Source organism: Dunckerocampus dactyliophorus, chromosome 2 (assembly GCF_027744805.1).
Source record: "Dunckerocampus dactyliophorus isolate RoL2022-P2 chromosome 2, RoL_Ddac_1.1, whole genome shotgun sequence".
Taxonomy (NCBI): Eukaryota; Metazoa; Chordata; class Actinopteri; order Syngnathiformes; family Syngnathidae; genus Dunckerocampus; species Dunckerocampus dactyliophorus.
Window position 1 is genome coordinate 14,614,344 of NC_072820.1, and position 12,725 is coordinate 14,627,068.

The window sequence follows — 12,725 nt, forward strand, 5'->3', positions numbered from 1 at the left end:
AGGCACCGAACAACAATGTAACAAGAGTATGAAGCAGCTGAATAGCATATTTGCTTGTTGAAGTTAATGGTCATTAAAGGAAAACCTGAAGGCAATTAAATGTATTATCCTCTAGGCGTAGATGTTAGCTGCATGAAGTCGCGGGGGTATGTGGGAGCCTATCCCAGCTGACTTCGGGCGAGATGTGGGGTACACCCTGTCCACCGTGCGGCCCATCACTGAAGTTGATGGACATAACTGAAGTTATGTCCCATATAATTAAATTAAATTAAATATACTTCAAATGAGTAAGTCAGATATTCTGTTTCAACTACTAATGCAAAGATGGTGACAGGCATTTATAAAGACATTTAATTGGAGGTATTACAAAATGCTAAACAAATCAGTGGTCACAAAACAGGAATGCGAGTTATTAAAAAAAAATTAAATCCAATTGTTCTGCATTGTTTTGTATTCAGATGTAAACTTTGTTGATATTCTCGGGTTTTAGTCTTCAACTCCACTTATATTAGGACATGCTGTTTTTTGGCACAGAGAACACAGAAGAATGCATGCAAAAGGAATGCAAAATGGAAAATGTCATCAAAACCATGTCTGATGCAGCACACATAATCATTTATGCTAAAGGAAAAACAAAAAAAACATCAAACGAGCACCATCAACTGCAAAGTATTGTAGTATAAATGTTTGGGTCCATTCTGTAATAATAATAATAATAATAATAATAATAACAATAATAATAGTTATTTGTCATCCCCATTCAAGCACCAACACATAAAATATCTTTCATGAATGTTCTTAAAGTGCTGTGTTATGTACACTGCCAGCCATCACATATTTAGAAGCATTGACAAGTTGGTGTGTTTTTCATGATTTTGAAATAAATACATCCATTCATCTCTCTCTCTCTCACACACACACACACACCACATGATATATATACAATACACACACATTCTCTGTTTTGGTAACACATTGCACATCATAGTTGGCTTGTAGGTGGTCCCCAAAAAGATGCAGTGAGGCCTCGCGCAGTTCAGCCGGGACACTCTTTGAGGTTGACCGGGCCAAACACAGAGGACAACCTGGTGAAAAAGACGGACTCGCCATTGAGATTCATGTCCTGGATGCACCCCATGAAGGACGAGGTGACGGGTGGCGTCATCAGAGATGAAGACGTGTCGGCTGCAGAGTGTGACAGGTGTGTGAGTGTCATTTGGGCCATACTTTGCAAAATATCACAGATTTCATATCACTGTATGACAGACAAAACCATTGAGATACACATTTTAAGCAATCCATGAATAATTAATCAGCAGCAAGGATTTCCGATTTTGGAAAATGCTACGCTTCCAACTTTGGATAGGATTAAATAAACTCTGATTCTCCCTACTCCTTTTCAGACATGTTGAATTGTGCAAGTGTAAACATGAGATGTTCCTTAAAACCATTGCAATTAACTTTGTGGAAACAGCTTGGCGAATGTACTTTGGTGTTCCCAGGTCCATAAAGGCATGGTTTGATGAGTTTGGTGTGGAAGAACTTAAGAGCTTTGACATCAACCCCATCAAACAACAGCATGCAAAGAGGTTGGAAATTTTCTGATAAGTTTTCATGGGATGGAATGGGCAATTTTGGAAACAATGACAGACACAAACTTGAATTTAATTTAATGCATTCAATTTAATTTGGGGAGAATTTACACAAAATCTATTTTACATTTTTAAAAAGATATTTTCAAATTATACTTTTATATAATTTTATATTAATTACAATAAAAAATCATATTTTTTGTCATAAGCAGACATGCATAAATGCTAATATCAGTTTTTTGGCATTTATTTGTGACTTATGCTTATATCAAGTTGCTTATATAAGTTCCGTCTTATAAACAAACATTTATATTAAATTTGGTTTCATACAGGAAGTGGTAAAAATGTAAATGACGAATGTCGGAAAGTGAAATATTGTAAGTGTCAACTCGTAAAAGCTATGATGTGAATGAATTATCAGTAATAGACATGGAGAAGGGGAAGGATAAGCTGTGCTTCTTCCTACACCTTTTCAGACATGTTGAATTGTGCAAATGTAACCATGTGATGTTCCTTCATGCAACTTCTTAGAAATGTCTGAAATAAATAAACATCCCATACCATACCATTCCCTATTGCTTTACTTCCTTTGGGTGTCCCAATACTTTTGCAAAGTCTACTCACCAGGAATGCCCCCCACATAGAGGGGATATGTGCTGGTGGTGGTGATGGAGGACGGTGGTCCTATCTTGTACGTGTCCACTGTGTCCACATGCAGTTGAACAACGTGTTTCCTCTTGATGACTGGAGGACAACGCACCTTATATATATGTTACATGTTTACGCATTGACAATGAATGAGGGCATTTTACCTGATATTTTATGAAACATTCCATCACATAGCGTCGTTTTTGGCCGCACGGACGCCATGAATTCCCCTTTGCCGTTGTTCACTCTTGCTACCACCTAAAAAATAATAAACACTGGCTTCATGTGTTTCTACATAAGATCTAGTGCAAGATCTCACTACTTTGGCAGAACCTTGCTAAAAGTCATGGGAGAGTGTTGGGACCATCAATCAAGTGGTGATGCTAAATGGGCTCTTGCTCCGGAAGTTAGCCAGACATTGTTTCCTACACTTCCTACTTGAACAATTAATATGAACATGAATGAAGCCAATTATGTTTACTTTGGGGAAATGACTGGACTCCAAAGTAAAGTTTTGGACCATTTTCAGCAGCAGGTGCCTTACCCAATGATCTGTTGGACCCTAAAAATGGTGCACTTTATTCAGAGCGTCAGGCCTCACCTCTCCATTGAGCAGGTAAATGCTGACATAGTGACCCCAAGTGGTCACTCCTGGCTGAGCCCCAATTGAATCACCCACGTGTAACAGGAGTCCGGTCGGCGTCCTTGGTCGGATGTTAAACAGCAGCTCAAAACTGGATCCCACGGCGAAGGAGTCATCTGGAAGCCATGATGGATTTGTTATTTAATATCATTATTATTATTATGATTATTATGAATGAAGTTCTGCATGGACGCAGAGTAATGCAACCTCAACGTGTTACTCTTCAGACAGCAGACAGCAAACCAGTTGAGATAAAGTAGTGCAATCCATTTGCCCCATATAATTATTGAATTATAAAAATAACATATTATTTTTTTTTTACTATCAATGTCATTATTTATAGTACAGTTGTCCCTTGCTACATCGTGGTTCAAATATTGCTCCCTCAATCATGGTTTTTCAAAAATGTATTAATTGCTGTTTTGTGGTTGACTATGTCCCATTACTAGTAAAAAATATTGAAATACAAGTTATATATAGTATTCTAGCCACTAGGTGTCAGTAATGACACAAAACATTGATGGGACATGACATTTAACATTAGCGTCGCACTGCATGGACTTCATGTTATAACATGAGCCTATATTCAGTGTTAGTGTTGTCGAAGGGTGCTAACTCACTGATGATGACATACGCTCCATTCCCTGAGAAATAGGCCCCTTTCTGGGTCTGACCCTCAAAACAGGGGCCGGCCCCGTGGTTAGTAGATGGATTCAACATCGGCGCTCCATTCATTTTGAAATTGCGGACACAGCCCGACACGGATTGCTTTGGCAGGGACTTGGACTAGAAGTTAAAAATGAAAAATCTGTGACTATAAGCACATGTGATGATGTGCACTGTACATAGTTTTACTGTGTGTACCTTTAACTCTTTGTGGAGGTAGAATGGGGCACTGCCCAAGAACACAGGTGGCATGAAGTGCTTCATGGAGGCCAAATCAGCCACAGTCAGCTGACCGTCCTGTGCTCGGATCCCATCGACCACCAGTCGGAATTTCTTCTTCTCTAGACTGAACATTACCTGCGGGAAATATCGACTGGTCACTTTATGAACTTTCAATGTTCTAATAAAATGGTTAAACATTCAAGAAACGTTCTGTGAATGTTTTTGCACAACATTAGCAACTAACATTCCGATAACAACAGTTGATCTCCACACATTAACATTCTGCAAACATTCCCAACTAACATTTCAAAATATGGTCAGAATGTTCAAATAGCATTCTTAGAATGTTAATTTGTTAGCTGGGTATGTCGCCAGGTCAGGAAAAAAAAGCTGTGACTCATTTTGGGAGACGTTGTTTGCATGTATAAATCTCTAGACTTTTTTTCTTGTATTGGGCTCAATGCCGGTAATGCTCAAAGTTGTTATTAATTTAGCAATATGTTTGCCATCACGGTTGTCGTGGTAAGGAACTGCTGAGAACTGTTGCTATATCAGCACAATATTAGAAACAGCAGCTAAAGTAGTCCATCTTTGAATTCTCAAGCATGAAGCAAAAGGGCAAGCTGTATTGTTTTGATTGGTTGGCTGGCACATGCGACAAGTAAGCACCCATACAATTTTGGAGAGGATCAACAATAATTTGCGGATAGAATAATTTATTTGGATTTTTTTTTTATCAGATCCAGCAGAGGGCGCAGAACGATGAACGTGTCTACTCACTGAGTGCCACTTTCCATCGTTGTACTTCTCTCTGTTGAAGATCTCATTGTGTTTGCCGACAGACAGTCTGATCCTGCCTTTGGACAGGTACAAAGCCAGGTGAGAGTGCCCTCCTCTGGTAGCAGCAAAGAACAGCAGGCCCTCTGGAGAGCGTGTCCTGACGTCCACGGAGAAGTGAGGCCTGGAGAGGGAAGAGCGGATCATGGATCACTTGGACTTGTTTAGATACTATGACTGTGAAGCGACTCACCTGGGCTGCAGCACCTGTAGTGGCAGGCTGTAGCTCAAGCGGCTGACAGGCCCGCCCATGTGATAAGCGTCTTTCACCAAGCCAGGTAGCGCACAAGTAGCGGACACCCTTTCGTTTAGCCGTTGCATCATGACATCCTTAAAAACAACACAAGCAGAAAAAAATTAAAGCTGGCTTTTTTAGAAAGCTATGCTCGACCCATGAATCCTGGAGCTCACTCCTATTGGGATGTCCTGCACATAACAAATAATACAATATGTTGTCTACAACAATGGTTCTCAAACATTTTACCTACAAAATATTTGCTTGACAAGTACCACCATTTCTCTTCTGTTCTTCAGTACCACTAGATGGATGCCACGTACCACTTTTGGTACGTGCACCACAGTTTGAGATTCAATGATTTTGACACATTTTAACTTGCTGTGGGCTGTCAGCAGGGCTGGATCAAGGCTGAGGCTGAAACCGAGGGCCACACATGTGAGCAGGGGCCCCTCAAGGGTTGCTGAAAATAAATAAAATCTGAATAGTAAAAAAAAACAAACGAAAAAACCTTGGGGCCCTATAGCAAATAAATACAGACTAAATTATAGGGACCTATTGTCATAATAATTACTTCACTACAATCACCATTGTAATGGTTTAGTTTCTTTTGAACATGCATGACGTTATATTAAGGAATTTCTCCTTTACATAATTCAACTTTCCCCAAAAGGAGTAGGAAGAAGCAGATCTTATTCAATCCAAACCTTCTCCATGTCTGAGCAATTAAAAAGATGATAGTTTGTTCACTTTCTGCATTTAATATGTACCAGTTTACCTTTTTATTGTTGGGGGGGGAAAAAATAGAAATGTGTAATTGTAAAGTTATAGCTGGATTTAATAAGTAATTATCTTATTCAGTTATGAAAATACATATTAGAATGCATTGAGAATAAATTCATACTATAATAGAAATATGATTGAGATGCTATTTGTATATATGACATATTTCACACATTAAGAAATTCTCTAGAAACACAAATATTTTTTATTTATTCAATTCCCATATTTTTCCATTATTAATGCAGTGTTTCTAATGACATGCAACTAGTTTATTAAGGGACATCCAACAACATACTGTAAAAACATTTACACTTTTTTAGGGTAATCTTTTGGTGTTTTTGCAATTCCAGCTCATGTTTCACACCACCATGTAATGTCAAGCAGCCATTAGAGGCATTTATTCAGCTCATCCCGTGTTAGGGTAACACACAATGTAATCGTATACAAAAGCATTCAAGGTGATGGAAGTTTGAGTACAAGTGTTGTACTTTGTTGTGTTATGGTTCCATTCATATGACATGGTGGTGATCAGGGTTATGATGTAAGTTACTGAAAAAAAGGGAATGGAGAATAGGGGCAGGATTCTGGGTGTTGTGTGTTGACGAGACAAAGTGCTTGTGTACGACTGTTAGCCATGGAAGAAAGAGACCATGAGATGATTTCACTTATTTATGAGTGACTGCAGTTGAGGCAAGCAAATACATGTTGACTGTTCCTTTTTTTATGATGTTCCATAAGTTCATGCAAATAAATACACTGTGCCACATTATTATTGCTAAGACTCTTGTCAGCAGGTCTTTACGGCTCCTCCTCCTCCTTCATCTCTGGAAATAAGTCAGCAGAAGGATATTAGTGAACGAAATGCAAGATGTTCTACAAATGCTCATCCCTGGAGCACAATGCAAGACGCACTTACCTGATGGACAGTGTGAAAAATTAGCCAGTGAATTAACCATGTATTTATGATGTTTTTCCTTAACTGTAATGGTATTATTATTATTATTAATTAAATTAAATTTAATTAATTACCGTAAATAAACAACTGATTATAGCACTTGACTTTTAAAAAACTATGTTTTATTGATAGTGTAATGATTCTAAATCCATTAGTAATTATGAAAGAAGACAAAGTAAAAGTTTAAAAAACAGCTACTAAAAAACTAATGTACTACCATCATTACTAAATACTCAGAAATTATTTTATTTATTATCTATCATTTATATTCTATGAACTGATAAATGGAGTACATTACTTTTAAAAAAGTATACTATACTGATATATCCATCCATCCATTAATTTTCTATGCCGCTTATCCTCATTAGGGTCGTGGGGGTATGCTGGAGCCTATCCCAGCTGACTTTGGGCAAGAGGCGGTGTACACCCTGGACAGGTTGCCAGCCAATTGCAGTATACTGATATATACAAATATATATATATACTGTAATAATTATTTGAGTATAATTATTATGTAAATCCTAAATAATTCTTCTGCTCTTCCATTATTATTATTATTGTTATCATTATTAGAATGAAATAGCCACAGGAATTATTACAGTACATTACAGGACTTTTAAAAATGATATTCTAATATATCCATGCATCCATCTATCAATCCATTTTCTATACCGCTTCCCCTCATTAGGGTTGGGGGGGTATGCTGGAGCCTATCCCAGCTGAGGATTCGGGCGACAGGCGGGGTACACCCTGGACTGGTTGCTATCCAATCACAGGGCACATATAGACAAACAACCATTCACACTCACATTCATACCCATGGACAATTGAGAGCCTAACATGCATGTTTTTGGAATGTGGGAGGAAATCGGAGTTCCCGGAGAAAACCCACACACGCACGGGGAGAACATGCAAACTCCACACAGAAATGCCCAACAGAGATTCGATCTCCTGACTATGACTGTGTGGCCAACATGCTAACCACTAGACCACCGTGCGGCCCTATTCTAATATACTGTATAATCATCATAAACATATTGATAATTATTTTTTAAAATTACAAAGGTAAAAAAAAGAAAAAATAATTTTAAAATAATTCTTTGTTTTATTAATACGTCATTTTTATCTATTCCTTTTATTTCTATAACATGTAAATGAATGATCATCATTAGCATTCTGTGTTGATCACATGACTCCTGCCTTCTAGAGAGACGTGCAGTGTTCATTCAGACGTACGTAAGTGCATATTGTTCTTTGCATTTTAAAAGGCTACAACTGTTAACGTGCGCTGACACATCGTAAGACCTGACGCTCACCTTCTTGGGAGCGCGATCGAGCATCTGTTGGACGGGACTGTCACTGGTGCACACGTCCAGCAGGACGTCTCCAGACGTCTTGAAGTCGGTGAGGTCCTCGGCCTTGTATAGATGGCTGGGCCTGCGAGAACAAAAAGACAACAACCATCCATCCATCCATCCATTTTCCATCTTTTTTCTATGCCGCTTATCCTCATCAGGGTCGCGGGGCATGCCGGAGCCTATCCCAGCTGTCATATAAAACACGGCCATGCACGGTGGTTGCATCTTAACGTTAACAATCACCTTCTGGTGTAGAGGTTGGAGATGCAGCCTTTAAAGTTGTCTGCTGCCAGGACGGTGGCACCCCCTGTGTCAGGCAGGTTGACAACGCTGTTCTCCTCTTCTCCACTGACGTCATCATCGTCGATGACCAACTCTGTCCTGTTGGAAACAATTAGCACACATTTTCATGTAAAGGATGCAAAACAGACTTTTTAAAGATGTTCTGCCAGTAATATGTGAGAGCCTGTTCATGAGCACCAAACGTGGGAAAAATCTATCACTTGTTTGTGTCACTTTTGAGAGAAGATGGCGCTCAAACGGACGCTGTTAAATTTCAGGCTTGTCATGACATCATGAAGGAAAAACCTCCTTCCTTATGTACAAGATATTGCCCCTGATCAGCCCCCAGTTAGATGAGCCCACCCCGTGTGGATGGTAGCCGAGTAAAGTTTCAGGTCAAATCAGTGTAACTTTTTCAAACGATTCAGGATTATCGGTCAGTGTCAGAGAACAGTGGTTTATGTATGTAAGAATCAAAATGGCAAAGGATGCTAAGGCTAAGGGCCAGTCATATATACCAGAAACGCTCTGTTTTTTTTTTTTTTGAATTACTCAAAGTAGTGTGTCCATACCTGCCAGCTCTTCTGGTGACAGTCAAATAATGCCACTTGCCATCATCATATTTCTTGTTAGAAGTCCACATTTTGTTGTTAAAGAACAGAACCACGTGGCCCATTTGTAAAGCCAGCTGAAGTGCGTTCCCCTACATAAAGACAAAAAGGACAAACATGAAGAACGCTTGTCCTTCAGTGCCAGTGATTTGCTTTGAGGGACCCACCAGCTGTTTGTTTTGCAGGAGGACACCCTGGTTGTCAGTGCTCTTGAAGCCCAGCGAGAGTGTCACGTCGTCTGCCAGGCTGAAGCCCGAGAGGTCCGCAGACAGGGAGCTCCCTGAGCTGAACTCTGCTTTCCGTGAGGTCTGAAGGAGAAGATGGCCTGATGAGTAACATGCATGAATGCGGTGTCTGTCATTATGCTAGGAGCTGGTCTCACCAGGAAATCTCTGGGGCAGCCATTGCTGATGCCCACTTGCTCGTCTATCGGTTTGAAGTTTTTGTGCAGTTTCACGTTCTTTAAGCAGCCTCTGAATGCTTGGATGGTGATGTTGTTTCTGTCAACACACAACCAAGTTACTTTACAGCCAGTCTGTTACTCATAAACGGGCAGGAATGAGACCAACATACTTTTCCCTCAAGTCTTGGGGTGCACCACCAATATAATACTCTTTAAAGTCATTGTGGTCGAACTGAGCTTGGGCTGAGGCCACCACTTTATTGGCTATTTGCACTGTAAACTTCCCTGTGTTTGTAATAATGATGAGGACATTCACCCAGTCGCTCGCCTGACACAAAAAAAAAAAGATTAGAGAATGACTTCTTTAAATTCAGTGCAATAAACTTAAGGCACGCTCCTACCGGGAATGTTTTCAAGGAATTAGTCGCTGGTTGTTGCAGCAAGTTGCTATGCAGGTAAACAACACCTTTCTCCGCTGTCACCGCAAAGTGATTGTCCTTTGTTGAGGAGTAGACAGGAGCTTTAAATGCTTTCAAAACATTTAATGACGGTACGAGGAATGAACATACCTTGCTGCCAATGTACAAAAGCAGCCCGTTTTCTGAATGTGTTAAGAGCGACATGCCGATGAGGAGAACTGTTAGACTCTTGTCGATGTTCACTTTGCCATATCCACTGCCGTCCAAGTAGTAGGAATCCAAAGGAGCCACATACCTGTACAGGAGGGAACAAATGGACTTAGTGTTACTTTTTTTTCTCCCCCAAAAGGAATACAAGGATCGCAGAGGTGCATGTTTCAGAAACAGGTGGGGGGAAACTGTGCTTGATCGAAAAATAAATAAATAAAAAAGGAAAATTGTTCAAATCAAAGTAAAAATAATAATAATCAACCCATATTTATTGAAGTAATAATTTAGGAATATTATCAATTTTCAAAACTACAATCATTATTATAATCATTATTATTATAATAATGCCTTTTAGAGTGTGTTGTTTTATTTTTGGTTTTTTGTAAAACAGTACATTTGAAAATTCATGGCTAACAACAATAAGATTTCAGCATAAAAAATATAATTTTGGTTAAAGAGTGTCTACAGATTGGTGAACTATGACATTTTGTTACGTTAAGGGTTGGTGTGGCATAAACTTCAAATTAGGTGTTGGTCTGATACTACGTACTCTAGGTCACAATGGATGAACTGTTGTGTACCAGCAGCTGCAGCCAGAAAGCTGCACTCAAACCCTTAAATAAAATGGACACGCCCACCCCAAATCCAACTTTTGATAGTGGTACCTCTTGCATGGAGGCTGCAGGTTGATGTTTTCAGTCTGTAGAAAATGATAGAGGCTGACAACCTTGTTGTTTAAAGAGAACAGCTCAATGCAACCCTTGTACTTGGGATAGTTGACCACATCTGGCGGCTGGAGTGGAGAGCAAAGACAAATTCAAAGAAAAAAAACATTTGCGTTAATGATATGCTGGCATCTTTGTTTCCAGTGTGTGTTGACATGAGCTCACTGTGAAGTTAGAAGGGTAGCCTCCAATGTAGAAAACCACATCATCTGGAGTGAGGTTCAGGAGGTTTTTGGAGTCCTCTCCTTGATTCAGATTAGTTATTTGCTTCCCAGGAGTTTCTGATGCGCTGTCTTTTGTGAGGATCATCTCTACGTCTTGATAAATCCTAAATCACAAGAAAAGATGTCTTCATAACTCCCAACTCAAAGACCACTAATAGAAACCAATAGCACTAGTGACACAGGACCGCATTCTCCTAATACCATCACAGTAAACCTATGTTCCTGTTTTTAGTGTTTTTGTCTGACTTTCTTTTCCTGTGACAACAGCTCTTAGATATCTTAGGTAGTGATCCAAACTGCCTACTAGGTGTAGCTGCCATACCAATTATTACCAGTATTAAATGCAGTCTCCTATAGACGCAAAAAAACAAATACCTGCCATTCTCTAACTTGTGCAGCAAAAAAAAAATGGCAGCAACAGCTATGGCTGCAGGCAACCTCCTGATGTAGTTTTTTTATTAATTCCACAAGATGGTAATAGCTGCATCTGAAGCCTCACAAGTAGTCACGATCAAGCAGGATCTACTTCTGCAAATGTTGGCTGCGCCACTCAGCTGTTGATGTGAAATGTTCCACTTGCCACACTGGTTCCAATTAGGTGGTGTGTACTGATATTACAACATTGGTTCTGTTGCTACTGTGTTGTGCAAAATGATTATTAACAAATTATCATTTGGTCAAAGAGAGCTATGTTCTCCTTTTTCATTGGCCTTTTGGTAAAAAAATACTGTTCTCCAGAAATTCTGCCTGGCAACAATGATTGTTGCCACCTGTCCCTGTCCTTTCTCTGCTGTGTGGCGGCAGATGAATAATGTTACCCGGCAGAATTCTTGGAGCACAATCATTTTTGACCGAAAGGCGTTGTAAGCCTAAGCCTATGCCTGTTTTTATGAGATATTGGTGAAAAAAAAGTTCACAATCAATTCTGCCTTGCAATAAGTACTGTAGCTGTGCAAATATGTGCCATACCTGGGAAGAAAGCAACTCCTCAATTGTATTAACAATTGAACACATTGAACACACATAAAACAGTGCAAGTAAAATTTACCTCTGCAGGTTGACCTTATCAAACGTGGCTTTCTCAGATGCAGATGTGGTGATGTAGCCTAGGTTCAGCAAGTTCTCATTTCCGTTCAACTTGTAGACGCCATGTAGCACATTGCCTCTCAGGAACATGCCAATGTAGTCCTTGGAGGACTAGAAAAGACAGTTGGTTGGAAGAATTCATCCATCCATGCAGAAAACCAGACTTAAGCCCTCCAAAAAAGTTGGTTAAACATACGTCTTTGTTGCCAAGGTACATGACAAACATGTCTCCATTGTCCGTAGCCTGTTTGCGTCTGCGTCGTCCATCCCCCCTGCCCTCGGGTCTCTGCAGGGACAAAGACAAGGCTGTGTAGGCCTTCAGATCCTCCAGGTTCTTGGGCGGATGCAGCTGCACATAGCTGTCGCCTGTGAACTTCATCGGGATGGCGATCTATAGGACCATATGGAAACATGTCAAAAGAAAAATACAAAACAGAGCAGTGCACAAGGTATCTCAAAAGCAGGGCGTCACCCTGTTGGCTGCGTCACGAGCGTGTTCAATGAGCTCCTTGATCTTCTTAATGTTGTCTGTGATGTTGCTCAAGGGCGAAAAAGTCAAGTTCTTCACTTCAGAGAGCTTATCGTTGAGTGTTGGGATAGTCTTCAACAAGTTCTTCACTGAAAACAGTTGAGAAAAGATGATTTTTGTGGTTACCGTCCCGCAAGTACCATATCAAAAATATTTAGCTTTGCAAATACCAGCTACCTCCGCTTGTCATCATGGTTTAGCGTTGAACATGTGGCTTGTGTGGCATGTGAGGTCAAGTTTATTGCAAGTCAAGTTTATTCATACAGCACAATTCGTACACAAAGCAATTCAAAGTGC

The 12,725-nt window shown here is 39.9% G+C and overlaps 1 protein-coding gene across 7 annotated transcripts in view; it reads right to left on the reverse strand.

The window, feature by feature from the left end:
* Positions 1-354: 354 nt before the first annotated feature.
* The window catches only part of LOC129176575 (laminin subunit alpha-3-like), an 84,077-nt gene continuing 71,706 nt past the window's right edge, over positions 355-12,725 (reverse strand). For 6 of the 7 annotated variants that reach the window (XM_054766756.1, XM_054766760.1, XM_054766759.1 and 3 more), the window contains 21 exons: positions 12,372-12,517; positions 12,096-12,290; positions 11,862-12,010; positions 10,755-10,917; positions 10,530-10,657; positions 9,805-9,949; positions 9,637-9,732; positions 9,406-9,563; positions 9,215-9,332; positions 9,000-9,140; positions 8,794-8,924; positions 8,183-8,320; positions 7,898-8,018; positions 4,802-4,938; positions 4,552-4,732; positions 3,748-3,906; positions 3,504-3,669; positions 2,842-2,999; positions 2,405-2,498; positions 2,217-2,336; positions 355-1,185 (listed from right to left, as the gene is read on the reverse strand). In XM_054766756.1, coding sequence (XP_054622731.1) covers positions 1,037-1,185; positions 2,217-2,336; positions 2,405-2,498; positions 2,842-2,999; positions 3,504-3,669; positions 3,748-3,906; positions 4,552-4,732; positions 4,802-4,938; positions 7,898-8,018; positions 8,183-8,320; positions 8,794-8,924; positions 9,000-9,140; positions 9,215-9,332; positions 9,406-9,563; positions 9,637-9,732; positions 9,805-9,949; positions 10,530-10,657; positions 10,755-10,917; positions 11,862-12,010; positions 12,096-12,290; positions 12,372-12,517 — 2,993 coding nt within the window. In that variant the 3' untranslated portion in view covers positions 355-1,036. Of the gene's footprint in view, positions 1,186-2,216; positions 2,337-2,404; positions 2,499-2,841; positions 3,000-3,503; positions 3,670-3,747; positions 3,907-4,551; positions 4,733-4,801; positions 4,939-5,997; positions 6,451-7,897; positions 8,019-8,182; positions 8,321-8,793; positions 8,925-8,999; positions 9,141-9,214; positions 9,333-9,405; positions 9,564-9,636; positions 9,733-9,804; positions 9,950-10,529; positions 10,658-10,754; positions 10,918-11,861; positions 12,011-12,095; positions 12,291-12,371; positions 12,518-12,725 lie in introns of those variants that run through there. The other variant, XM_054766761.1, reaches the window with a different exon arrangement.